This window comes from Anguilla rostrata, chromosome 12 (assembly GCF_018555375.3).
Source record: "Anguilla rostrata isolate EN2019 chromosome 12, ASM1855537v3, whole genome shotgun sequence".
Lineage (NCBI taxonomy): Eukaryota > Metazoa > Chordata > Actinopteri > Anguilliformes > Anguillidae > Anguilla > Anguilla rostrata.
In genome coordinates this window covers 7,488,084-7,514,614 of record NC_057944.1, presented here as the reverse complement: position 1 = coordinate 7,514,614, position 26,531 = coordinate 7,488,084, and the positions used below count along the sequence as shown (strand labels likewise).

Here is a 26,531-nt window from a genome sequence, read left to right as displayed (position 1 = left end):
GTATGTACACACTCACACTCACACACACACACACACACACACACGTATGTACACGCTCACACTCACACACTCACACACACACACACACGTTCACACACACAAACGCATACGTGCACTCACACACACAGTCCTTCCCTTCCCCTTCATGGTAGAGATGACGGGGAAAGGGAGGCACAGGAAGCTCAAGCCATAACGGGCCCTCAGAAGAAGCCGAGCATGGGAGGAAGAGAGAGAGAGAGAGAGAGAGAGAGAGAGAGAGAGAGAGGACTAGAAGAAGCGAGAGGAGGAAGAGAGAGAGAGAGAGAGAGAGAGAGAGAGAGAGAGAGGGGAGAGAGAGGAGAGAGAGAGAGAGGGGAGAGGGAGAGAGAGGAGAGAGAGAGAGAGGAACCCACTTAATGCGTTTAGCATCTCTTTCCAAACAGACCCTTCACCTCCCTTTCCCTCCTCCTCTCTCACTCCAATCTCTCTTTCCGCTTAACTCCCTCGCTTGCCCCTCCTGTACTGTACCCAGTTACTCTCTCCCCCTTCCATTCTCTCTCTCTCTCTCTCTCTCGCTCGCTCTCTCTATCTCCCTTTCTCGCTCTCAGCCTCTCTCTCTCTCTGTATCTCTCCCCCTTTCTCACTCTCAGTCTCTCTCTCTCTCTGTATCTCTCCCCCTTTCTCACTTTCTCTCTCCCTCTCCCTCTCCCTCCATCACGGTCTGGAGCGACAGCGCTGCCACAGTGCACACTCAGGCCCTAAAAGGGGAAGAGCAGGGGAACAGGCCCATCCCGCTCAGCCCCAGAGAGCGTGTGTATTTAACCCCCGCAGTGATCCCGCGGTCATGTGTTCGTCACATGACGCGCCTCCCCAGCCGAGTCTGGACACGGACGCAAACGAGCCGCCGTTCGGTTAGCGAGCCGCGGCAGGGTCGCCACGGAAACCGGAGCTAGCGACGGCCTATCCGCCGCCGCGGCCACCCGACTAACCCCCGCCCCCCCCCCGCCGACTCCTCCCCCACTTGCTATTCCGCCGTCCCCGTCCACCGCACACTCTTCCTCTCTCCTCCACCCTCACCTGTGCCACAGGAGTTTAACCGAGCGCCACTTCGCCGGTGTTTGGCGTTTGGAGTCCGGCGGCTAGCGGCCGGCTCGCGAGCGCGGGGAGGGCCGGCGGGGTCGCGGGACCCGAGGCGGTGGCGGTACGGCGCTTCACGGCCGGCCTGGCACTGGGGGGGGTGGGGGGGGGGGGGGGGCGGGGACACGCTGATGTACATACGGCTTCATTCATTCATCCCGGGACTTTCTTTCTGCTCCAAGTTTCCCAGGCATGTTACAGTGCGAGGGGGGGTTGGGGGGGTGAGGGGGGGGGTACGGGGGGGGGATCTCTGTCAGCTCAGCCCGCACGAATTCCCACAGCTCTCCTTCTCACGAGCGCTCCCGTCCAGTGGAAAAATGACCAGAGGAAACGACATGATAAAACGGTTTTTGGTGGGGGTGCAGAAAGCACGGGACAGAAGAAATCCCGGGGGACAAAGTCAAAACAAATTAAAGGGACCGTTATAAAATGCAGATGGCGCAAAAAGAAAGGAAGAAAAAAAACTTCAGAAGACGCGGCGTCGTCTGCGAAAAGAAAGGGGGTCGTCTGTGGAAAAGCCATCAGCGGGCAGGGGCAGGTAGCCGGGCGGTGAAGGCCGAGCTCTCCCCCCCCCCCACCCCCCCCGAGCCGGCCCCGCCCACTTTCGGGGGGGGCGAGCGGGGTTACTGTACAGCCGTACCCGCCCCACACACCGGGTGTCTCAAACCGGCTTTCTCCATCTCCGTCCGCTACAAAGACGTCAATCGTTTATTTATTTATAGCTGTGCGGGTTTCACACAGTGCCGACCTTCTCCTGGTCATTTCCCCCAAAAAAAAGAAAACCTCCTATTTATCCGTGGACCTCTATCAGCCAACAGAATGGGCAGAGGCATCTCCATCTCCACAAGTGCTGTTCTAACAGCCTGGACTATGCCATGATTTCTTAATGTACCTCCCCCCCCCCAAAAAAAAAGCTCCACATTCACTGCATGCACTCTCAAACTTCTGAGAACACAAGTCTGCTCTTCCCCCTCCAGACTCCTGCCCCCCCCCCCGCCCCGACCACTGAGGTAACTCCAGGCAGCTCCTACATCAATCTCCATTTCAGCTTCTTCAACCAATTAAAATATCTCGTGTCCAGCTCAAACGTCAGCCCAACGGCAGGCGCGTTTTCCGAGTTTGTAATTTACATCTCATAGTGCGCGTAGCGTAACTTCAAATAGCTCTGGCTCGTGACCCCCAAGAGTAAACAGATTTAAACGTAACGTAACGTCTTTACGCTGCCAAAAAAACCCTCGCGCTCACACGGACCGGCTCCGTGCGTTAAAAAAACATTCATCATTCGCGCGGTGAGCCCAGAGGCCGCGAAAAGAACAGGGTCTAATTCAAACAAACCTCCCGTCCGTCTGCACCGCAAGAACGCTAGCGCTCTCTCTCAGATGCTAGCAGAATGCTAACGTCGTGCCAAAAAAAGAAAACAAATTACCTCATAAAAAAAAGACTGTATAATTAAATCATCTGATATCTTACAATACAGCAGACCGAAATTAATTTTACATGACGCGCAGGCAGCAAGAGTAAGGAAGAGAGATATAATATGTTTCGTCCGATATACACACTTTCTTTTTTTTTTTTTTTTAAACTGAGAAAAAAAATAGTTTAAGAAAGAAAAATAAACGGAAAGATCGGCAAAAGTGCGGCCATTAGCCAGATCATCCGTCCTGTCACCCGGAGAAATTCAGGGAGTGAGAGAGCAGGAACATCCTTTCTCAAACAAAACAAACGCGAGCATTTGCACACAGCCGCGAACGGGCTTGCGTCCGCTGACAGCTAAAACAGACTGTCAGCGCGCTCGGGCCTAGATTTATTTTTTTTTTTTAAAGTTGCGTTAAACGAGTTTCCCTTTCGGCGAGAAGAGGGGTATTCTCGGCCTCCCTCGAGACTCTTGGGTGGAAAAACACTTTCTCAAGCTACGCGGCGCAAGCTCAAAGCGTTCCCATGTACGACCGCGGCGCGAGAAACCGCCGTTAGCGAAACTGACTTTTAGCACGTGGACTGCTAACAACATTTCTCTCCCCCTCTTCTCATTCCTATGTAGTAATTTTAGAAAAATCAAAGGGTTACAGTCACAATAAAAGTAACGATGTTTAGGGTTCTGCGGTGCCGAGGACCGAGGGAAATAGCCCCGCAGAGCGAGCCGCAGCCCGATAGCACGTCTCCAGCGCTAACGTGCACTTTACTCTTTTTACTGCGAGCCCAAGCGGCGCAGAGCGCTAATTTCCAGAGTAAACAGCTCCTTCGTCTGCGGCCCGGGCTTTCTGGAAGCTTCTTCCCGGGGGTCGGCGGGGGGGGGTCGGGGAGGGGTAGATCGGATCGCGCCGCGTCCCGCCGCGAAGATAGAACATGAAAGCGGTCCGAGCTCCGGAGCGGAGTTTGCGCAGCCGCTCAAACGGCTCGTTCATTCGCTCGTTTAATTTATCGTCATTAGAACGCGGTTAAGAGCAGCCGGTTGGCACGGCTTATCTCTCTGCCCGCCAGCCGAGCTCCATGGCGGTTCCGCCAGAGCGCTGCGCTGATTTTGTGCTGCTGCCGTAGGCCGGCTGCAGTCGCCTGGCCGACCAGAGGGGGCGCTCTCGTGCAATGAGATGAGGACTACCCCCCGCCGAACAGTTCCCTCCCTCCCTGGGTGATGCCATGGCTAATTAAGCGCCATCTTAGGGAACCCCCCGCCACACTCAGCACGGCACGCTGGCACAGTAGGGGCTGCACTTCAGTGCCACACCATTAAGGCTCAGGAACAGAGCGTCACGTCCTGTTCTACAGCTACAACCCGTAGAATTTGAAGGAACAGAAAAAATTTTTTTTTTTTTTTTTTAAACCCATTTCTGCAGTTCATTCTAAAAATAACCAACAAATCAAACAGATTTTACCTGCAGTCGTACAATTACTTCATCTACAAAAATTTTTAAAAAAGGCCAAAAGCATGACATAACATAACTCTACATCATCAATTGTTTTTTTAAAAAAAGGTCATTCATAAAATTAATAAAAAGGTCATTCATAAAAGCCAGTACAAATTACAGAGCAGCTCCAGGTCTGCGGGGGGAGATCTGCAGCAGCAACTCATCACATTCAGTGGGAGGCATCTGAGGAGAGCAGCCAGACCTCGCCTGCCAGGAAACCTGACAATGCAGCGCCACCCGCAGGACAGACGTGGTACTGCACGTAGCCCCCCCCCCCCCGCTCTGGCTGTGCGGCGAGGAAGCGGAACTCCGAGCAGAGCCTCAAACGGCAGGGCCCCCTCCTCTCAACTGGAAAAACAGGCGGACCGCGAGCGCACTTCAAACGCGGACGACCGCAGCAGACCCGCGCGCAGGCACGCACCGTCTTCCCCCCGTTCGTTCCGCCCCGGGGACCTTCAGACGGAGCGCAGGGCCTAGGGGTTTATCTGAGGCGGGGTTTCTGCTCAGAGCTGTGTTAGGGTACGATGGAGGACGGAGGGATAAGCACAGCGATGGCCCACTGTTCAGCTGTGTCCCGTGTACACAAACACAAACACACGCGCTCTGGTGACCTCAGCATTGTTCTTTAGTGATATGAAGTACCACCAGGCGGTTCTGCACTACTGAAATTCACCTTCACACCACGGCCATATTTTCGGTCTGAAACTTCAGTTTCGTTTAAACTGAGACTCTGTGGTAAGTTGGGCTGAGACTCTGGGTGAGTTGGACTGAGACTCTGGGTGAGTTGGACTGAGACTCTGGGCTGAGTTGAGCTGAGGCTCTGGGGTGAGTTGAGCTGAGACTCTGGGGTGAGTTGGGCTGAGACTCTGGGGTGAGTTGAGCTGAGACTCTGGGGTGAGTTGGGCTGAGACTCTGGGGTGAGTTGGGCTGAGACTCTGGGGTGAGTTGGGCTGAGACTCTGTGGTGAGTTGGGCTGGAACTCTGGGATGAGTTGAGCTGAGACTCTGGGGTGAGTTAGACTGAGACTCTGTGGTGAGTTGGGCTGGAACTCTGGGATGAGTTGAGCTGAGACTCTGGGGTGAGTTGGGCTGAGACTCTGTGGTGAGTTGGACTGAGACTCTGGGTGAGTTGGGCTGAGACTCTGGGGTGAGTTGGGCTGAGACTCTGGGGTGAGTTGAGCTGGATAGAGGGTGGGGCAGTAACCGGGTGAGATGGGGTGGAGGCAGTTCTGAGAAGGGGAAAGGATGGGATTGGCAGCCAAGGCCAAAAGCCCAGGGTGGACAAAGACCCCTCCAAGTCACACACAGGAAAGGAGGGGGTGTGGCCTCTCTTTATAGCAGGCCATTCCTTCGCTATCAGGGCGTGACACACCAGCACTTAGCTGCTGCATTGTGCTGAAGAGGAAGGGTATTTATACCTATATTACTGAAAGACAAGAAAGAGGCCATTTTTAGAAAGGAGGAAATAAAAACAGCAAAAACCCAGACAAGCTTTACATAGCTTCTAATGACACAGAAGTGGTATTTTATCACACAGGAAGAGGCCTTTTGCCAACAGCCAATTAACAGCCTCCGTCTCACCTGCTTTGTTTTCCCGTGACAGAGGCTGCAGAGTAAACCCCGCCCCCCGTCACAATGGGGCTGTGACATCATAGCATGCAAAGCTCTTTTTGCCCCTCACTCTTCGTTCTACAGTCTTAACCTCAGAGGTTCAAAAGGAAAAGCAAAATGGTGCCAGCCAGGGCCCACACATGCGCCCGCTGAGGATGATGGAGTGGTCTACTCGACGACAGTGGCGCCAACAACAGAGCGGGTGAGACAGGCAGTGGTAGGCTGGTACTCTGATGTGCCTACACACACATGCATGTAAACACACACACACACACACACTCACACTCACACACACACATGCACACACTCACAGGTACGCACATGCACACACACACACACATACACACGCATGCACGTACACACACACACACACACACACACACAGGCACAGGCACAGACATAGACACAGACACACACACACACTCTGACAGTTTGGAAAGATGCGCACTGTTCCTTCCATGAAACCACTCCGCTGTCACAGCGATAATTATAAGGCTGCTGAGATTGCTCGAATGCACCGTTTGATTTCTCCAGCCTAATTTAAGGCCACAAAAAAAGATCTCACGGCAAATCAGAGAGTGCAGCCCTGTCACGCCGTCCCCAGGCTGGAAAACAACCCAGTTCCTCCGGCACCTCCGGTGAAAGAAAACGTGGCCAGAAAAATCCGAAAGACTGAAACTGCCCTTTGTTTGAAATGTTAATTCAGAAATCTCTTTATTATTTTTTATCAATAATGTCCATTCACTTAAAAGCGTTCGCTCGAATGCCACTTTTTTTTTGGCCTGCCGATCTGCGCGGCTATTTGGAAAGTTCAGCTTGAAAGAAAATAGGAAAAAAGAAAGAGCGTTTAAGTTCTGGAGCTGACGCGCTCGGGGGACCTCGGACTGCACGTGACGTCCCGGGAAGGCGGTCAGCTGATCTCCGTCACGCGGGACAGCTCGTAAAAACCGCTCCTGCACAGGAACCGCATGACCACCGCTCGAACGGTCGCCCCGTTGGACGGGCGATCACCGGAAAAACGGGGAACCGGCTTTAATAGCGATTAAACGAGTTACCGTCAGCGGGGGGTGGGGGGGGGGGGATGCGACCGCAACCAGCCGGCGGCTCTGAATTTATGGCCCAATGTCATATTTAGGATGGGGGGGTGGGGGGTATTAATCGATTTTGAGAGTGCGTGTGAGGGGATGAACAGAAACAGACTGTTGGGGGGGGGCGTTGGGGGTGGGGTGGGGGGGTGAATGAGTCTACCAGCAGGATGTCTGAGGAACGGTCCCGGGGTAAAGAGCTCTTTGGAGAGGGACCGGCTCGCCCCCCCCCCCCCCCCCCGCGTCCCGTGGAGAGATTCAAACGCTCCGCGGTGGGGGGGGAGGGGTTTAACGGCGGCGCTTTCAAGGGGATGTGAAAGCCAGACGCGCGACCCCCAGGAGGCAGGGACGGCTCACAGGTCTGCCGCACGGCGCGCGTTTCCCCCCTGAAAGTGCACCGCTGACCCCGCCCCGCCTCGCTGTGCGCTACTCTACCAGCTACAAGCCTTCACAGGACTGCGTTTGGAGTCATGATACAGGTAGCAGGACGTAATGATACAGGTAGCAGGACGTAATGATACAGGTAGCAGGACGTAATGATACAGGTAGCAGGAAGGAATGATACAGTAAGCAGGAAGGAATGATACAGTAAGCAGGAAGTCATGTTGCCTATAGGAGGAAGTGATGTCACAGATAGCAGGAAGTAATGATACATGTAGTAGGAAGTAAAGATACAGGTAGTAGGAAGTAATGATGCAGGAAGCAGGAAGTAAAGATACAGGTAGTAGGAAGTAATGATACAGGTAGCAGGAAGTAATGATACAGGTAGTAGGAAGTAAAGATACAGGTAGCAGGAAGTAATGATGCAGGAAGCAGGAAGTCATGTTACAGGTAACGAGAAGTTATGTTGCAGGTAGCAGGAAGTGATGTCACAGACAGCAGGAAATGCGTGTGTGTATGTACGTGTGCGTGTGTGTGTGTGTGTGCATGCGCATGCATGTGTGTGTGTGCGCGTGTGTGTGTGTGTGTGCGTGCGCATGCATGTGTGTGTGTGTGCGTGTGTGTGACAGAGAGGAAGCGGCTGACCGTGCAGGGGCGAACCCGAGGGGCTGCTGGACAGGTGCACGGGGCTGCAGCGGCCCCCCGGCTTGCTGCTCAGCTCCTGCTCCATCTCCTCCAGCCCGGCGCTCTTCTGGAAGCGGCTGACGCGGTTGACCACGCGCGGCGACATGTGCGTGCGCACGCACGCCGGCCCGCCGTAGGGGCTGATGGGAAAGACGTGCGAGGTGCCGCGCAGCGTGCTGACCACCGCCCAGCGGCAGTCGGGGCTGAAGCAGATGTCCTGCACCTGCGGAGGGAGAAGGGGGGGGCAGGAGGTGAACCAGGTGTTATGTGTGTCTGTTTCTCATCGGTGATTTTTGTCTGCCTCGTTTCCCCCCCCCGCCCCCAGACCTGATTGGTATCACCCAATTTAATCGGAGTTTCCAGGGCCCACACGTTTCAAAGACTGGGGTGCCCAGGCCTAGGCAGTTTCCTCTTTTTTTGGAGCCAGCACCCCTGCGGGTTTTTCACGGCCTAGGAGTTGGCCAGTCTGTGTTTTCTTTATTCAGACATTTTTTTCTCTTTTTCATTACATTCCGTAATTTATTACATTACATTATTACTCACATTGCATTTATTTGGCAGAAGCTTTTATCCAAAGCGAAGTACAATTTTTCCACACACACACACACATACACACACACACACATACACACGCACACGCACACGCACACGCACACGCACACGCACACACACATTCTTGAATTCACGCATCCATTCACCCTCAGCTCTATTTGTTTAAATAAACTTCTTCTGTTTCATTTGCGCCTCCTTGTCTCCTGGCCTCGTCACGCTGTGGTCATTCTGGGAGTGTCTGTAACACCAGGCCTTTGGGCCATCCGCTCGTCCGCATCTACCATTTTAACGGCAGACACTTTCTTTGGCCAACGTTTAAGAATAGTACAGCCAACGCAAGCAGATGTGTGGGCCTCCCAGAAGCCCTCGGCTACCCTCGTCCGCCCACACACACGTGTGCCCCGCCCACCGGCGTCGCCGCCAGCGTCCGCTCCGCGTCCTGCTGCCACTTCCTGGCCGCCGCTCCGCGGTTTTCGCTGCTTCCAAAGTCAGATCAAAGCCAATGCTAACGCACCGCCAGGCAGCACTCTTACAGTGACCCGGTGACTGATCTAACTAGCCCCCCCATCTGGTCTGGAGGTCTCCACCACCCGTCCTGCCTCACTCAACCCGCATCACATGACCCCGAGCACACGCTGACCCTGAGGACTGGGCAGTGCAACAAGGGCTTTCAAAAAAGCCAAATGGGATACCTCTGTGTAAGTGAATGTGTGTGTGTGTGTGTGTGTGTGTGTGCCTGTGTGTATGAGTGTGTGCGTGTGTATGAATCTGTAGTGTGTTAGTGTGTGCTGTGCTGTGTGGAGTTGTTGGTGTGAGAGTCTTGTGCATGGGTGGTGACTGTGCGGGTGTAGTATTGTCGTGTAGCTTTTTGTGCTTGTGTATGTGTAGGTCTGTGCTATGTGTGTGTGTGTGTAGAGCGTTGCAATGTGTATGTAATGTAGTAATGTGTGAGTGTGTGTGTGTGTATGAGTCTGTGTGCATGTGTGTGTGTGTGTGTGTGTGTGTGTGTATGAGTCTGTGTGCATGTGTGTGTGCGTGCGTGTGTGTGTACGTATGTGTAAGAGAGACGGAACTTCCAGGCTACATGAGAATTGCTCTCCCCGTGGGGATAAATATTGGCTCTGCTGAGCCAAACAAACCCTCCCAGATCAACAAAGCAGCTCCTGGCCGCGGAGGAGCCGCTAAGCTAAACACATGCAGGCCGTTAATGAGAAAGCAGACGCGCCCGGACGCGCCCCCCCACACCTTCGCCTCTCTCAGGCCGCACCCACTTCTGCCATGCAAACCCAACACTCGGGCAACGGGAGTGTGTCTTAACTACTGCTTGTATTTTTTCCATAGACTGCGTTGTTGCCGTTCTCGTTGTTAGTGTTAAACAGTTTAACCTTCAGGGTCCAAGTTGAACTATGCGGTTGTTCCCTGCACTTGGACCGGTACTTCTCTCTAGGGGTTTCCTCATACTTGTTCCTGGTTATGGTTAAACACTTTGTTGTACGTCGCTCTGGATAAGAGCGTCTGCCAAATGCCTGTAATGCAATGTAATGTAAACCCAACGGTCGGGCAGCGGGAGCGTGTTTGGAACACAGCGCAGTGGCTGTGCACACGGACACGGTCCCTCGCCTCGATGTCTACGACAAACCCCGTCTGCAATCCTCAAACAAACACGCCGACGCGTCCCCGTCGACTCACGTTGGCGCCGTCGAGGCGAAGCCTCCCATCACACACCCATCTCTCGGTTCTTACGCGTCTGTGATCAAAGTGGGGGACCGCAGGTTTCCGTTCAGGCCGCTAGGTCCTTCGCTATCAGCCTGCAAGAGCGATATCCTCTCAGCTCTGTACAACTTGCTCATAACTGAGGCGGGAAACAGCCAGAGTCAGACTGAGGAATCGTAGGGTCATCTCAAGACCAGTTTTCTAAGGTGAACTTCTCAGCTTGAAGCTGGCCTTTCATAGGGGGGCGACATAGCTCAGGAGGTAAGACCGATTGTCTGGCAGTTGGAGGGTTGCCGGTTCAAACCCCCGCCCTGGGCGTGTCAAAGTGTCCTTGAGCAAGACACCTAATCCCTAACTGCTCCGGCGAATGAGAGGCATCAGTTGTAAAGCGCTTTGGATAAAAGCGCTATATAAATGCAGTCCATTTACCATTTACCATTCATTGGGCTGCTGGCTGTTTGATCTGTTGAGGCACTGCTCTATTACATTACATTACAGGCATTTAGCAGACGCTCTTATCCAGAGCGACTTACACAATTTTTCTACATTTTACTTGTTCATTTATACAGCTGATATATACTGGAGCAATGCAGGTTAAGTACCTTGCTCAAGGGTACAACGGCAGTGTCCTACCCGGGAATCGAACCTGCGACCTTTCGGTTTCAAGCCCAGTTCCTTACCCACTGTGCTACACTCCTATGCCACGGCTGGGCCACATGGTCTGGTACTGAATCCAAAATTGCCGTCTGATTTCTGCTTTACTGTCTCTAACTAGACTAACTCAGTGGTCGTGACACCCATTAGCTCAATATTTACATTCCCAACCGGGCATGACCAATCAGACGACGACGCGCCGTCGCCCAATCCAGACGCATTTCTTCCGTATACACTCCGACACGACCGCGTTTCTCTCGCGTTTCTCCCGGAGAGAGACGGTTTTCCGTACGACGGGCCAATACGTCAAAGGATTACTGCAGTTTACCGTAGGATTACCCCCCTCGTTTGCTCAAGCGTTTTTTCGGTTAGAGCGTGTTGGGTCATTAGGGCCGACTTTGCGCTAAGAACCCCACCCTTAACTGTGAAAAGGACTGAAACTCAAACTCACACCTGTGGAACGGAACTGCAATTCCGCACGCCTTGACGGAGATAAACGTCAACTCGTCCAACGGTAAACAACGCCAAGTAAACGTTTACGAAAGAGCGTATTTAACGACGCCGCCGCGGACGGGGCGGGGGTAAACAGTGTGGGCCGTGTCTTTCTGTTGTGAATTTGGGACTGTGATATACAGTAAAGATGGACTTTAACGTGATAAAAAGGGACAGTTTTAATCTGTGTGAACCCAGACTGTGGTTCAGGGAATGTACCCAGCATGCCGTGCGAGATCTTCTCCAGGCGTTCTTTAAACGCCACGGGCAGCCTGCGGCTTCAGGGGCAGGTGCCTACTGATCACTGTGGGGGGGGGGGCTTAGACATTTACGGTTAGGGTTTGGCCAGTCACCTGGGACTGTTGCAGGAGGGTAAATCCAATCACCACAGCAGGGATGAACCATCCCAGCTAACATCTGAGATGGTCAGCTTTTCTCTCCAGAAACGAGCGGGGTGAGGAGGATAACTGCATACCTCCAAAAAAGGGGTTTCAGTAAGGGAGGCAGGTGTACAGCGCACAGGTGTAGGTGTGTGAGAGTGTGTGTGTGTGTGTGTGTGAGTGTATACGTGTGTGTGTGTGAGTGTATACGTGTGTGTGTGTGTGTGTGAGTGTGTGTGTGTGTGTGTGTGTGTGTGTATAGTGTGTGTATAGTGTGTGTATATTGTGTGTGTGTGTATAGTGTGTATAGTGTGTGTGTGTGTGTGTGAGTGTGTGTGTGTATAGTGTGTAGCGTGCGTACCTTGGCCTTGGTCTCCCCGCGCTGCAGGGTGTGTGTGTGTGTGTATAGTGTGTAGTGTGTGTATAGTGTGTAGCGTGCGTACCTTGGCCTCGGTCTCCCCGCGGTGCAGGGTGTACAGGTGGTGGACGGCGCTCTGGGACGAGGTCCAGGGGTGGGTGAGGACCTGGAAGACGTGGAAGTCGTGGCCCAGCGTGTCGGCCGTCACCAGCAGCATGCCTGGGGAGGGAAACGCACCTTCACTTCACCGCAAGGGCCCCCACCGAACAATCCCACAATCCCCCGCACAGCACCGCCAGCGTCACCCGCCCGAACGCCACGGTAAACACACGCCCCGAAATCAGGGGCCGTCGCGGCTCTGAAACGCCGTCACCCCATCCTTTCGCAAGCCGCTCGCCAATTTTTTTCCCACAATCCCCCTCTCCCAACAGCAGCAGCAGCAGCAGCAGAGCTGGACTCGGAGAGTCTGTTTTTAACACAACCGCAGCCGAAGCGACGTGTAGCCTTTGATGGCGGAGGGTAATTTATCTCTCCGTTTTTTATTTGAAGTCACTTTAAACGACAGAAGAAAAAAAAAAACTACGGTTCCCGCTCCAAACAACACGCTCGGCAAACCACAGCAAAACAGGGCAGACTCTGAACTCCATGCCTGTGAAAATGCGTTTTGGTCTTTTTGGTTTTTTTTAAATAAACCCTAAAGCATACGTTGAGCGCAGCTGAACTTTCAAGCGAAGGGAAAGGGCCAATTATCCCGAAATCAGGAACGCTTCCAATCTCCGCATCTCGCGGCCGTACTTCATCGCCAGCGGTAATCGGTCCTCCGGCTCGGAGGGACGGCGAGCGTCGAGGGCGCAGCGGGGTTCTGTTAGCGGGAAGCCGCCGCCGCCGGCCCCGCCCGTCGAACGCAAAGCAGAGGTCAGGGTGGCCGCAGATTACAAGAAGCGGGGAGCAGATAAGAGAGGGATGAGGAGGAGGAGAAAGGCAGCGTTCTGGACGGGGTCCCTCTGCGGCGTGTCCAATTTTACGCACGCCGCTTTCGCCAAGTTTAGTTTCGCGCAGCGCGGCCGCTACAGAGAACACGCACTCTCTGCCGTTTGCGCCAGGGCGCGCGTACGAGAGGAGGTGCAGTGAGTAGAGAGGAGGTGCAGCGGGTGGAGAGGAGGTGCAGTGAGTAGAGAGGAGGTGCAGTGGGTAGAGAGGAGGTGCAGTGAGTAGAGAGGAGGTGCAGCGGGTGGAGAGGAGGTGCAGTGGGTAGAGAGGAGGTGCAGCGGTTAAAGAGGAGGTGCAGTGAGTAGAGAGGAAGTGCAGCGGGTAAAGAGGAGGTGCAGTGGGTAGAGAGGAGGAGCAGAGGGTAGAGAGGAGGTGCAGTGAGTAGAGAGGAGGTGCAGTGGGTGGAGAGGAGGTGCAGTGAGTAGAGAGGAGGTGAAGCGAGTAGAGAGGAGGCGCAGTGGGTAGAGAGGAATGCAGCGGGTATGAGAGGAGGTGCAGTGAGTAGAGAGGAGGTGCAGTGGGTAGAGAGGAGGTGCAGTGGGTAGAGAGGAGGTGCAGTGGGTAGAGAGGAGGTGCAGCGGGTGGAGAGGAGGTGCAGTGAGTAGAGAGGAGGTGCAGTGGGTAGAGAGGAGGTGCAGCGGGTGGAGAGGAGGTGCAGTGGGTAGAGAGGAGGTGCAGTGGGTAGAGAGGAGGTGCAGAAGGTAGAGAGGAGGTGCAGTGTGTAGAGAGGAGGTGCAGCGGGTGGAGAGGAGGTGCAGTGAGTAGAGAGGAGGTGCAGTGGGTAGAGAGGAGGTGCAGAGGGTAGAGAGGAGGTGCAGAGGGTAGAGAGGAGTGCAGCGGGTAGAGAGGAGGTGCAGCGGGTGGAGAGGAGCGCAGCGGGTGGAGAGGAGGTGCAGCAGTTAGAGAAGAGGTGGAGAGGAGGCTCCGCCAAGACAGCTGACTCGGGCTGCAAAGCTGAAGCCCCGGCCTCAGAAGGAGGCGCCAAGCCGCGTGGAACACGCTGGAAAAAGGGCTCCGTCTAATTATAGAGGCTGCAGACGGAAGCGCCGGCGATGAGGAGTTCAGGCCCTGCGGCGTGTTTATCTGGGAGCTTCCTCCCTCCCTCTCTCCCTCTCTTTTACTCTCCCCTCTCCCTCTCATTCACTTTCTCTCTCTCTCCCCCTCTCATTTTGTCTCTCATTCACTCTGCCCCTCTCTCCCCCCTCTCTCTCTCTCTCTCTCTCTCCCGTCTCTCCCCCCTCTCTCTCTCTCTCTCTCTCTCCCTCCCTCTCTCTCTCCCCCCCCTCTCAGGATGGGGCGGTGGAGGTCTGGCGGGCTCCCTGGCAGCGCGGGCCGTTTCCCCAGACCCGGCAGTGCTCGGAGCGGGACGCCCCAAACGGGAGGCCCATCGGAGAGGCGTCGGGCGGGTCGCGCCGCGGAAACGCCATCAAGGAGCCGCCTGTTCCCGCCGCGGCCGCGGCGTCGCCGAGCGACCGAACCGCTTTCACACGTCCTATTCACGAGAGCCGGGAGCAGGGGCGTGACCGAGCGGGTTTTGGGGGGGGGGGGGGGGGGGGGGGGCCGGCTCACACGCTGCAGCTCAGGCCCTCTCATTTAACGCCTGTGAGCCCTGCATACGCACGCACGCACGCGGGCCACTAATCACCCCCATAAATATCACGTCTTTCGCCAAAGAAACCATGTCCGTGGCTCATGTTTTTTTCCCACATATATATATATACATATATATATATATATTGCTCCGGTTTGGTCTTTTTTTGTCGCACGTTTCTAACCCTGTAAACGCAAACCATCTGCTGCGGGGGGGAGGGGGGGTTGGGGGGGCGCTGCGCTGGCAGGAAACGGGCGAGCGGTTCTCCGGGCAGGAGCGGGGCGGAGCCGGGGCGGCGGAGACCGAAGGAGGAAGCGGCCCGTCGCTCGGCAGTGCGAGAGCCCTTTTAATTAACAACAGTCGGCCCCCCCCGGGCTTTAGAAAAACAAGGAAATCTCAAATTATAAACACGTGGGGAAGAGCTCTTAAAGAGAGGGCTGGCGGGGGGGGGGGGGGGGGGAATCCTGGAGCTGTGCGCACTTCTGATCAAATTTATACGGGCAGGGATGAGGTCACGCTCAGGGCCGTGTCTGCGGTCTTTCAGGCCTGAAACTTGGCTCTGAAGCCCACACTCTGAAACCTGGCTCTGAAGCTCCACTCTGAAACTTGGCTCTGAGGCCCCACTCTGAAACCTGGCTCTGAAGCTCCACTCTGAAACTTGGCTCTGAAGCTCAGGTTCTGAAACTTGGCTCTGAAGCTCCACTCTGAATACTGGCTCTGAGGCCCCACTCTGAAACTTGGCTCTGAAGCCCTTACTCTGAAACCTGGCTCTGAAGCTCCACTCTGAAACCTGGCTCTGAAGCTCCACTCTGAAACCTGGCTCTGAAGCTCTCACTCTGAATACTGGCTCTGAAGCCCTTACTCTGAAACCTGGCTCTGAAGCTCCACTCTGAAATCTGGCTCTGACGGGGGCACCCGCAGATCAAAGCAGCCTAAGGCCACCCTCCCCATAAACGTAGAGAGTGTACCTCCCTCCGCCACCCCCCCACACCCATCCCCAAACACATGCCCGGGTCAACCTGCGGTCAACAACTTGTTAATCGTTTACAAGTGAAAGCTTCTACAAACTTAACCTTTTCCATCTCACCAGCTGAAGAGAAGGAGGGGTGGGAGCGGAGGAGGGGGGGGAGTTCTCTTTTAAGTTCTTTCTGTTGATTTTATGGCCGTTCACAGAGCAAAGGCACTCAGATCCGACCGCCCCCTCCCCCCCCTCCCCATCCAGCCCCCTAAGAGGATGACTGTTCCATGACTCAAGGTGGAGGCGCCTCCCTCTGCGAAATGTAACGCAGTTCAAACGCCTACAGACAGGCAGGGAAGCAGGGTGGCGGGTCTGGGTTCCAGCAGGACGGAGAGCCGGTCCTTGGTGAAATGGGGGGTGGGGGGGAGGGCGCCAGATTCCACGCTCTATGTGGGGGGGGGGGCCCAGCCCGCGTGCGGGAGAGGCGTCTACGTGGGCGGACGGGAGTTTGGGAGCACGTTTCCACGGAGACCTTGACAGCGACCTCTCTCTGATCTGGATGCGGGGTTCTCCGCCCCGGTCTGAGTCACCGACATCCCAAGATGCCGTGCTTTCTTTCTTTCTTTCTTTTTTTTGCAGTTTTAACCACCTTTAGAGAAACACGGCAAATTACAGATTGAGAGCCGAGTGTCAAAGCTTCCTCGCCAAACAGTGAGTCATATTTCCATCCACAGCACACCAGCACAAAGTACCACCAACACACACCAGCACAAAGTACCACCAACAACACACCAGCACAAAGTACCACCAACACACACCAGCACAAAGTACCACCAACAACACACCAGCACAAAGTACCACCAACACACACCAGCACAAAGTACCACCAACAACACACCAGCACAAAGTACCACCAACACACACCAGCACAAAGTACCACCAACAACACACTAGCACAAAGTACCACCAAAGACACACTAGCACAAAGTACCACCAACAACACACCAGCACAAAGTACCACCAACAACACACCAGCACAAAGTACCACCAACAACACACCAGCACAAAGTACCACCAACAACACACTAGCACAAAGTACCACCAACAACACACCAGCACAAAGTACCACCAACAACACACTAGCACAAAGTACCACCAACAACACACTAGCACAAAGTACCACCAACAACACACTAGCACAAAGTACCACCAACAACACACTAGCACAAAGTACCACCAACAACACACTAGCACAAAGTACCACCAACAACACACTAGCACAAAGTACCACCAACAACACACCAGCACAAAGTACCACCAACAACACACCAGCACAAAGTACCACCAACAACACACTAGCACAAAGTACCACCAAAGACACACTAGCACAAAGTACCACCAACAACACACCAGCACAAAGTACCACCAACAACACACCAGCACAAAGTACCACCAACAACACACTAGCACAACGTACCACCAACAACACACCAGCACAAAGCACCACCAACAACACACCAGCACAAAGTACCACCAACAACACACCAGCACAAAGCACCACCAACAACACACCAGCACAAAGTACCACCAACAACACACTAGCACAATGTACCACCAAAGACACACCAGCACAAAGTACCACCAACAACACACCAGCACAAAGTACCACCAACAACACACCAGCACAAAGTACCACCAACAACACACTAGCACAAAGTACCACCAACAACACACTAGCACAAAGTACCACCAACAACACACCAGCACAAAGTACCACCAACAACACACCAGCACAAAGTACCACCAACAACAGCACAAAGTCCACAAACACACAGAAAGTACCACCAAAACACCACAGCACAAAGTACCACCAACAACACACCAGCACAAGTACCACCAACAACACACACAGCACAAAGTACCACCAACAACACACCAGCACAAAGTACCACCAAAGACACACTAGCACAGAGTACCACCAACAACACACAGCACAAAGTACCACCAACAACACACCAGCACAAAGTACCACCAAAGACACACCAGCACAGAGTACCACCAACAACACACCAGCACAAAGTACCCCCAAACACACACTAGCACAAAGTACCTCCAACCACCATGACTGGAGTTAAACAAAGATCAATTAAATCTGGACTGAATGAGGTTTTATGGGGCTGACGTGTCATTTTTTAAAGTGCTATGTTTGAAAGGAAATGTTTGGTGGTTTTGAACAGATAAACACAAGAAAGTTTTTAAACACAAAAAAAAAATGTATTCTTGGACAATCGAACCCTGCACATTCAGAACTCAAAAGCCCAGCAGCACACTGGCTGCCAGAACAGAGATGACTAAGACACCAACAGAATTCCTCGAGGTAAAAAAACTCCGTCATTTCTTTACACCACTGTGAACTCGAGCACGTACACGCGCTGTATTTCACTAAATGTGTTTCAGAGGGAAACATCGCTGCCTGCGGAACTCCCAGCATCCTCAGCTGCGCAAACGCACCGCAGAAAAGCAGCAAACGCGGTCCGGCGCACCGTCTGCACAGTGTGGCTGGATCGTGCAGAGATGAGAGAGGGGAGCCCACAGTGCAGTAAATGACAGGTAGTCAAGAGGACAGGGCTGTAATCAGCAGCCCTCTGCATAGATGGGGCTTATTTAACCAGGGTGCTGGGCTGAGCACTGTGTGTGTGCCACCCGCGCTGCACGTGTGTGTGTGTACGTGTGTGTGTGTGTGTGTGTGCGCACGTGTGTGTGTGCTGCGTGTGCGTGTGTGTGCGCGTGCGTGTCACCCGTATTGTACGTGTGTGGGTGTGTGTGTTTGAGAGAGGTCTGTTTGTAGACCCTCACAGTACACAGTCAGGGTTACAGTGCACTGGTCCTTAAGCATGTAGTCCATGGGCTCCCAGCAGAACAGCAGTGTAATGGTTTCAGTACTGGTGTAATGGTTTCAGTAATGGTGTAATGGTCTCAGTACTGGTGTAATGGTCTCAGTAATGCAGTAATGGTCTCAGTACTGGTGTAATGGTCTCAGTAATGCAGTAATGGTCTCAGTACTGGTGTAATGGTCTCAGTAATGCAGTAATGGTCTCAGTACTGGTGTAATGGTCTCAGTAATGGTGTAATGGTCTCAGTAATGGTGTAATGGTCTCAGTACTGGTGTAATGGTCTCAGTAATGGTCTCAGTTCTGGTGTAATGGTCTCAGTAATGGTGTAATGGTCTCAGTAATGCAGTAATGGTCTCAGTACTGGTGTAATGGTCTCAGTAATGCTGTAATGGTCTCAGTACTGGTGTAATGGTCTCAGTACTGGTGTAATGGTCTCAGTACTGGTGTAATGGTCTCAGTACTGGTGTAATGGTCTCAGTACTGGTGTAATGGTCTCAGTAATGCAGTAATGGTCTCAGTACTGGTGTAATGGTCTCAGTACTGGTGTAATGGTCTCAGTAATGGTGTAATGGTCTCAGTACTGGTGTAATGGTCTCAGTAATGGTCTCAGTTCTGGTGTAATGGTCTCAGTAATGGTGTAATGGTCTCAATAATGATGTAATGGTCTCAGTAATGGTGTAATGGTTTCAGTAATGGTGTAATGGTCTCAGTAATGATGTAATGGTCTGAGTAATGGTGTAATGGTTTCAGTAATGGTGTAATGGTTTCAGTAATGGTGTAATGGTCTCAGTACTGGTGTAATGGTCTCAGTACTGGTGTAATGGTCTCAGTAATGGTGTAATGGTCTCAGTACTGGTGTAATGGTTTCAGTAATGGTGTAATGGTCTCAGTACTGGTGTAATGGTCTCAGTAATGGTGTAATGGTCTCAGTACTGGTGTAATGGTCTCAGTAATGGTGTAATGGTCTCAGTAATGATGTAATGGTCTCAGTACTGGTGTAATGGTCTCAGTACTGGTGTAACGGTCTCAGTACTGGTGTAATGGTCTCAGTACTGGTGTAATGATCTCAGTAATGGTCTCAGTTCTGGTGTAATGATCTCAGTAATTGTGTAATGGTCTCAGTAATGGTGTAATGGTCTCTGGCTCTCTCCAAAGTGGCTGAAATTCTCTGACATCAACCCAGAATTCACTGGAGCAGGCGCCTCAGTACAGTGGTCAGTGCTGATTGGTCAGTATCTGCTGCCCTCTGTGGTGTATGGGAGGGGCCATGGGGATCTGCAGCTAATCTACCACCCACTCCCCGCCCCCCCCCCCTCCAGACAGGCAGGGTCTTTGATCTTTATCAGTTCTGTGATTGAGTGGAATTACAAAGAGAGAGGAGAGCTGTGAGAGTGAGCATTCAGCCCCCCCCCCCCCCCCCACACACACACACACACCATGCACTGCAACCCCCCCCCTCCTCCCTTTAAGACATTTAGTTTTCATCTTGGCGTCTTACCTAATAAACTAGCAGAAGCAGGGGGGGAAAGGCGGGAGAAAACCAACCAATCTTAGCTGCCGAAGGGGATGAGGTAAAACACACATGCAAAGCATACACACACTTATACACACACACACACACACACACACATACACACACACATACGCGTACAGGTCTCTGAGGCTGAACCTCAGAGAGACTTTAACATTATCTCCTATTCAGTGTGTGTGTGTGTGTGTGTGTTTGTGAGCACGCATGTGTGTGTGTGTGTGTGTGTGTGTGTGCGCATGCGTGTGTGTGTGTGTGTGTGCATGTGTGTGTCAGACTTAAAGTACTTAATGTCTCTCCTGACCTTATTAGCCCCTCGAAGCAGGTATTGATTGTTGGCGGATAAGTGTTTTCCCTTTTTCATAGCCGATCTCGTACTCCAAACCCTCGCCGCGGCCCTGAGGATTCATGTGTGAGTGAAATGGGGCGGCGGTGCACATGTGCTGTTATTCTCCCGCTGAGCCGACAGGTGGAAAGTTGAGCTTCGGGCCTTTTTGAAGTTTACAGGGCCCCGTGGTTACCCACGGCAAGTCACCTGGGAGACCGTCGGCTCGGAACGTTTCCAGCGGGAAGGGCGTGTGGGGGGGGGGGCGACGGGGGATGCCAGCAGAGCTGGGATCTCTCTCTTTCTAAGTACAGCAATTCTCCAGTTTCGTCTCGGTGAGTTTCGTCCACAAAACTGTTCAGCCTTTTTCCAACGACAGGGATTTACAAACTACAGCCGTAGCTGGAGCATCTGCTTGCTTTTCCCTCTGTGGCAGCATTTATGTGCCTGAGTCCAAATGGACTGCATTTATATAGCGCTTTTATCCAAAGCGCTTTACAATTGATGCCTCTCATTCACCCATTCACACACACACTCACATACCAACAGTGAAAGGCTGCAAGGTACCAATCAGCTCGTTGGGAGCAATTAGGGGTTAGGTGTCTTGCTCAGGGACGGTTCGATACGCCCAGGGCGGGGGATCGAACCGGCAACCCTCCGACTGCCAGATAACCGCTCTTACCTCCACATGCACTGTATGAACTTTCAGGGCCCTGCTTGACATGCCGCAGCTAGCTAGCCGCTCAGGAGCTCAAAAGCACGTTCAGAAAAATGGCGGGACGATCGCAGGAAGAGGAAACGGTCGCCGTTTTTTTTAAAGGTTTTCTTTTTTAAAGAGGACTTCCATCGCCGTGGAGACGAGAGCTTCCCAAAGGCGGCCTTCTCGGCAGCGTCTAACCGGAGAGGCGACCCACGGACGCCGCTCGGCTCTCCTCTGCGCCCCGCGCGGGAGCCGCGCGCTAAAAAGGGCCACCTGCAGACGCACCTGCAAACGCAAACCAACGGCGCCCCCTAGAGCCGGCCTCCGGGAGCGCGCGGCCAGATCATTCCGGGCCACAGGGAAGAGAGAGTACAACACAAGCAGCAGCCTCGCTACATTATTCACAGAACTACCATCCGCCGTTTACTCCAAAGGCAGCCTACATCAGGGCTTCAAAGGGGTTCATTAAACCCTTTCCATCTCAAAATGACCCAATATGATAACTATGATGGCTGCCCAATGGCAGAGGTCATCCATTTTAGGCACCTTTATCCAGCAGCCAGCACAGACAGCACCCATTTAACCCACCAGCACCAGGAAAATGGATACGATATAATACAACTCTACATCAGACATGCGTGTAACACAATATTAATACATAATAAATTATAATGATCATAATTTTACCACAGACATAAAAATCAAACAGTTCGTTTCATCTGTAAGCTGAAATATGTAACTTGTGAAACCTGAAACTACAAACAAAATGTATCACAATCTAAACCCAATTTTTCTGAGGACCCCCACGGGACCCTTAGGTACTCCCAGACTTGGTTCCTCTTTCCCATTGGGTCAGGAGCGCGAGGGAGGGACACCTCCGAAAGAAGCGATTGGCCGGTCGCGGCCGGTTCTGCCGCCTCGGGTTTCCACGAACACCGGCTTCGGAGTGGATTACGCTCCGCTCTGGAGCGTTTCTACAGCCTCAACAATGTTGTGACACGGATGACTTCACGCGCAGTGACTTATGGGTCTCGCCCTTAACCTCTGACCCCCGCCCTGGCTCCGGGGCGACGGGACCCCGGGCGGCTCCTCTCATGTGAAGGGGGGGGGGGTGTAACCGAGCCCCCCCCCCCCGCAGGCCTTCGGGGCGTCCCCGCGCCCGTTACCTGGGACGTCCCGTCCGCCAACCGGCTCACCTCTCGCTGCAGGCAGGAGCGAGCGCGGACGCACACAATGGGCCAATGAGGTCGCCCCTGCGGGCTGGCTCCGCCCCCTCCCCCCCCCCTCCCCCGCCCTGTGCGCACCTGCCTGCGGGGGCAGCGCACCTGCAGCTCGCTCACAATGAGGACCTCCACCCCAGGAACCCCGCCTCTTACGCGTCTCCATGACGACACTGACCGCAACCACCCCCCCTCCCCCCCCCCCCCCCCCCGCCCCCCACATCACAGGTCGGTCTGCCGGAGGGCGATGGGACCACTCAACCCTAACCCCATCACGGAGGGGGGGGAGGGGGGGGGGGGGGGGCGGTTCCACCACTTAAATACCATGATCTATTACACGACAGGCACTTAGCAGCTGTTTTCCAGTGCAACTTTAAAAAGCGGAGGAGAAAAAAAACATCGGTGTTACTTTCAGGAAGACAAAACAGCCATGCCACCGAACAGGCACAGGAGGCCCATTTATAATCAGCGAGTGTAGGGTTACCCAAACAACCCAACAGACCGTTAGAGCGCTTCACTGGAGTGAGTCTGTTTGCCCATTACCCAAACAACCCAACAGACCGTTAGAGCGCTTCACTGGAGTGAGTCTGTTTGCCCAGTCATTCTTTCACGACATATATGCATGAATAATAAGCAGATTATCATTCTGGGCCCAAAATGAACCCTTGTCAGGCAGTTTTCCTTTAATGAGAGCACTGACTTCTGCCGTGCACATACAAAAGAGTGTGTGTGTGTGTGTGTGTGCGTGTGTGTGTGTGTGTGTGTGTGTTGCATGCGTGTGTGTGTGTGTGTGCGTGCGTGTGTGTGTGTGTGTGCGTGTGTGTGTGTGTGTGTGTGGGCGTGCGTGTGTGTGTGTGTGTGTGTGCGTGCGTGTGTGTGTGTGTGTGTGTGTGTGTGTGTGTGTGGGCGTGCGTGTGTGTGTGTGTGTGTGTGCGTGTGTGTGAGGGTTCTTTACTCACCGCTTGGATTGAAGGCCATGCAGGATATGGGTTTGTCATGAGCTGGGAAGTGGGCGACCACACCCTCTCCATCAGAGTCCTCACTGACCATAACCTGCAAACACACACACACACACACACCCTCTCCATCAGAGTCCTCACTGACCATAACCTGCAAACACACACACACACACACCCTCTCCATCAGAGTCCTCACTGACCATAACCTGCAAACACACACACACACACCCTCTCCATCAGAGTCCTCACTGACCATAACCTGCAAACACACACACACACACCCTCCCCATCAGAGTCCTCACTGACCATAACCTGCAAACACACACACACACACACACACCCTCTCCATCAGAGTCCTCACTGACCATAACCTGCAAACACACACACACACACACCCTCCCCATCAGAGTCCTTACTGACCATAACCTGCAAACACACACACACACACGCACACCCTCCCCATCAGAGTCCTCACTGACCATAACCTGCAAACACACAGACACACACCCTCCCCATCAGAGGCCTCACTGACCATAACCTGCAAACACACACACACACACACCCTCCCCATCAGAGTCCTCACTGACCATAACCTGCAAACACACACACACACACCCTCCCCATCAGAGTCCTCACTGACCATAACCTGCAAACACACACACACACACACACCCTCCCCATCAGAGTCCTCACTGAACATAACCTGCAAACACACACACACACACACCCTCCCCATCAGAGTCCTTACTGACCATAACTGGGGAAAAACACATGCACATATCCAGCTGCGTATGTAAGTGTATGTGCATATATGTATCAACATAAAAGTTACCAATACAACTTCCTACTGTTTACGAGGGTCTAGGCTAAACACGTATTCATCCATGTTTATGGAAACATCCCTACAGTACACACTGCCCCCTGTGTGTCAGTCACTGTACTGCAGTCACAGATCAGTGTTGATTTCAGCGCATACGTGCGTTTAACCACAGCGGCCCGCCCGTCCCACACCAATCCCACCGCGACTCCAAACACGCTCCCCTCTCCTCACAGCCCCGGAGCGGAGCGTAACCCCTCCGCCCCAAACTGCGCTAACGGGCCAGGGGGTGTGTCGGGTTTCACGCGAGAGCCTGTTTCGGTCCCAAAAAACGCCCCGCTGACACAGTCCAGACCCCCCCCATTACCCGGAGGGCTCTGGAGGGGGGATCCCCGGTCAGGCCCACTTTAAAGGGAATTATTTCAAGGCCGCTTCTGGGAAGTGATGTTCGGCCCAGTGCACGAGAGACGAGGGGGTGGGGGGTGGAGGGGTGGGGGGTGGGGGGGTATGAACACACCCCAAAAACCTGCACCCTCTCCCCCGCCTCTAGTTACACACACGCTATGGATGTTATCGCAGGACGTCCAAACGCCAAGGTACTGGAGCCAGTCGCGAATTTTGCTACGAGACGCATCGAACTGGAACGTTTCAGCTTTCGACAGCAGAGAAACAGAACTTAAACTGTCGAGAGCACGGAACAGAGTAGCCGGTTAGCCATTAGCGCCGGGCCGTTATATTCGAAGAGGGTCTGAGGGTGAGGCGTTCGGACCCCAGAGAGAGGAGATGGGCGAAGAATCCGTAGCACACGAACAGAGACAGGCCCTTGCTGCGAAACCCATGTATTCATATTTAAAAAAACGTTTCTTAAAACCTACAGTTCCGAGTGGCCAGTTGAGAACTGAGAAAATACACAGGCCAGAGGAAAAACAAACCGAACCTCGGAGCTGCGTGCGGGAGAGCGTGTGTGTGGTCCGGGTTCAGGGACAGCCCCCGCTCTTTAAAAGTAAGGGCAAGGTTCTACTCGCAACAGTTTTTTTTTTCCGCTTCCCACAAACGCGAAAAAAAAAAAAGATATATTTTCACAGGTCGTATTAGTAGGAAAACCGCTTGGGTTCAGAGTCAGACTGTGTCTCCTGTTTGAGAGAAGCCCTTCGCGTGGAAGAAGTGGACACATTTTAAACACATTTAAATGGTCCGTGAACCTGACGCTCCATCAAACACTTTACAAGAGAGGAAGACATCTGGACGCTGCTTCTGGTTACTCACAAAGCGTATGTATAACAAGACCAGGTCAGAACCTAGTATATGGCTGGGCCGGCCGACCAATGGTGTAACTTCATAACTCGGCCGACCAATGGTGTAACTTCATAACTCGGCCGACCAATGGTGTAACTTCATAACTCGGCCAACCAATGGTGTAACAGTCACTCAGTCACAGACATTCACAGACACTGTTGCGGTCCAGCCAAAAAATAAAACAGCATAAATGTTCGATTGTTAACAACACACCTTTATGATATTAATACCTGGTCTTTTCCTTTAACAAGACAGACTTACCACACACCTTATCTTATTTGTTCCCGTCTCCCTAGAAACAGGGGCCTCCCTAGCAACAAGGGACAGACACCCCGACTTCATAGCCTCCTCAGTCCTGTATGCACACTACTCCAGACACCCCAAAAGCTATGTGCACAACACAGCAGGCTTTCAATGGCGCAGGGGGGGTGGGGGGTGGTTGGGGGGTTGGGGGGGTTGGGGGGTTGGGGGGTTGAGGGTTAGCCCCAAACCCCGCCCCCCCAAACTCAGTGATTCTGACGGCATCGCGGGCAAGCTCCATACCTGCCCCTCCCCCACGTTGAGCGTGTCGATGACGGTGACGACGCCGGGGGCGTGGCCTCCCCGGCGGGCGGCGGCGCTGTGGGGCGGGGCCTCCTCCTCCCCCGGGGCGCCCGCGGGCAGCGTGCCCGCCAGCTGCGTCACCACCTTGCCCACCATCGTCAGGCCCGACTTCAGCGTCTGCGGGACGGGAGGGGAGGGGAGGGGAACGGGACAGGGGGCGGCCATTACCCAAAAAATCGCCTCGCCGGAAACCCAGCCCATTCACACAGTCGTTTCCATGGCAACCATAACAGTCACAGAAAACGCTACATTTACATTGAAACAACTAACCAACAACCAACTAACCATCTGAAACTGAAACCCCTTTTAAAAATATGTATACTTTCATCTTATTTGAAGTTTTATAAAATGTACTATTGTACCAAGTTAACAAGCAGTTTGAAGAATAAATGCATTGCTGTTATTTTGGTAGTTGACTGTAAAATTAGCATGTTACCAGACTTTAAACGTGTAGAAAAATGTGACAAGTGTAAGTATTGAAAGGAATCCAGGTCAAATGGGGGAACTGCAGGCTGTTTTTTGGACATTTGTTCTCTTTAAAAGAAAGAGCACATCACTTCCTGTGCTTGATTAAGTGACTTCATTGAAAACAGGCTAAAGAGAGAGAAATTAAGAGAATAATGTCACCGTGAAGATGTTGGTACTATAACCATTAACGTTATCATTAGCGATAACATTATTAATACTCAAATTCAAATTCAATTGCTTTATTGGCAAGAAAT

At 53.1% G+C, this 26,531-nt stretch overlaps 1 protein-coding gene across 10 annotated transcripts in view; it reads right to left on the bottom strand.

Moving 5' to 3' along the window:
- Window positions 1-26,531, bottom strand: part of LOC135235652 (BCAS3 microtubule associated cell migration factor-like) — a 170,077-nt gene that overhangs the window by 111,434 nt on the left and 32,112 nt on the right. For all 10 annotated transcript variants that reach the window (XM_064301346.1, XM_064301348.1, XM_064301349.1 and 7 more), the window contains exons 12-15: window positions 25,750-25,926; window positions 23,094-23,187; window positions 12,014-12,147; window positions 7,741-8,002 (exon numbers count right to left, since the gene is read on the bottom strand). In XM_064301346.1, coding sequence (XP_064157416.1) covers window positions 7,741-8,002; window positions 12,014-12,147; window positions 23,094-23,187; window positions 25,750-25,926 — 667 coding nt within the window. The remainder of the gene's footprint in view (window positions 1-7,740; window positions 8,003-12,013; window positions 12,148-23,093; window positions 23,188-25,749; window positions 25,927-26,531) is intronic.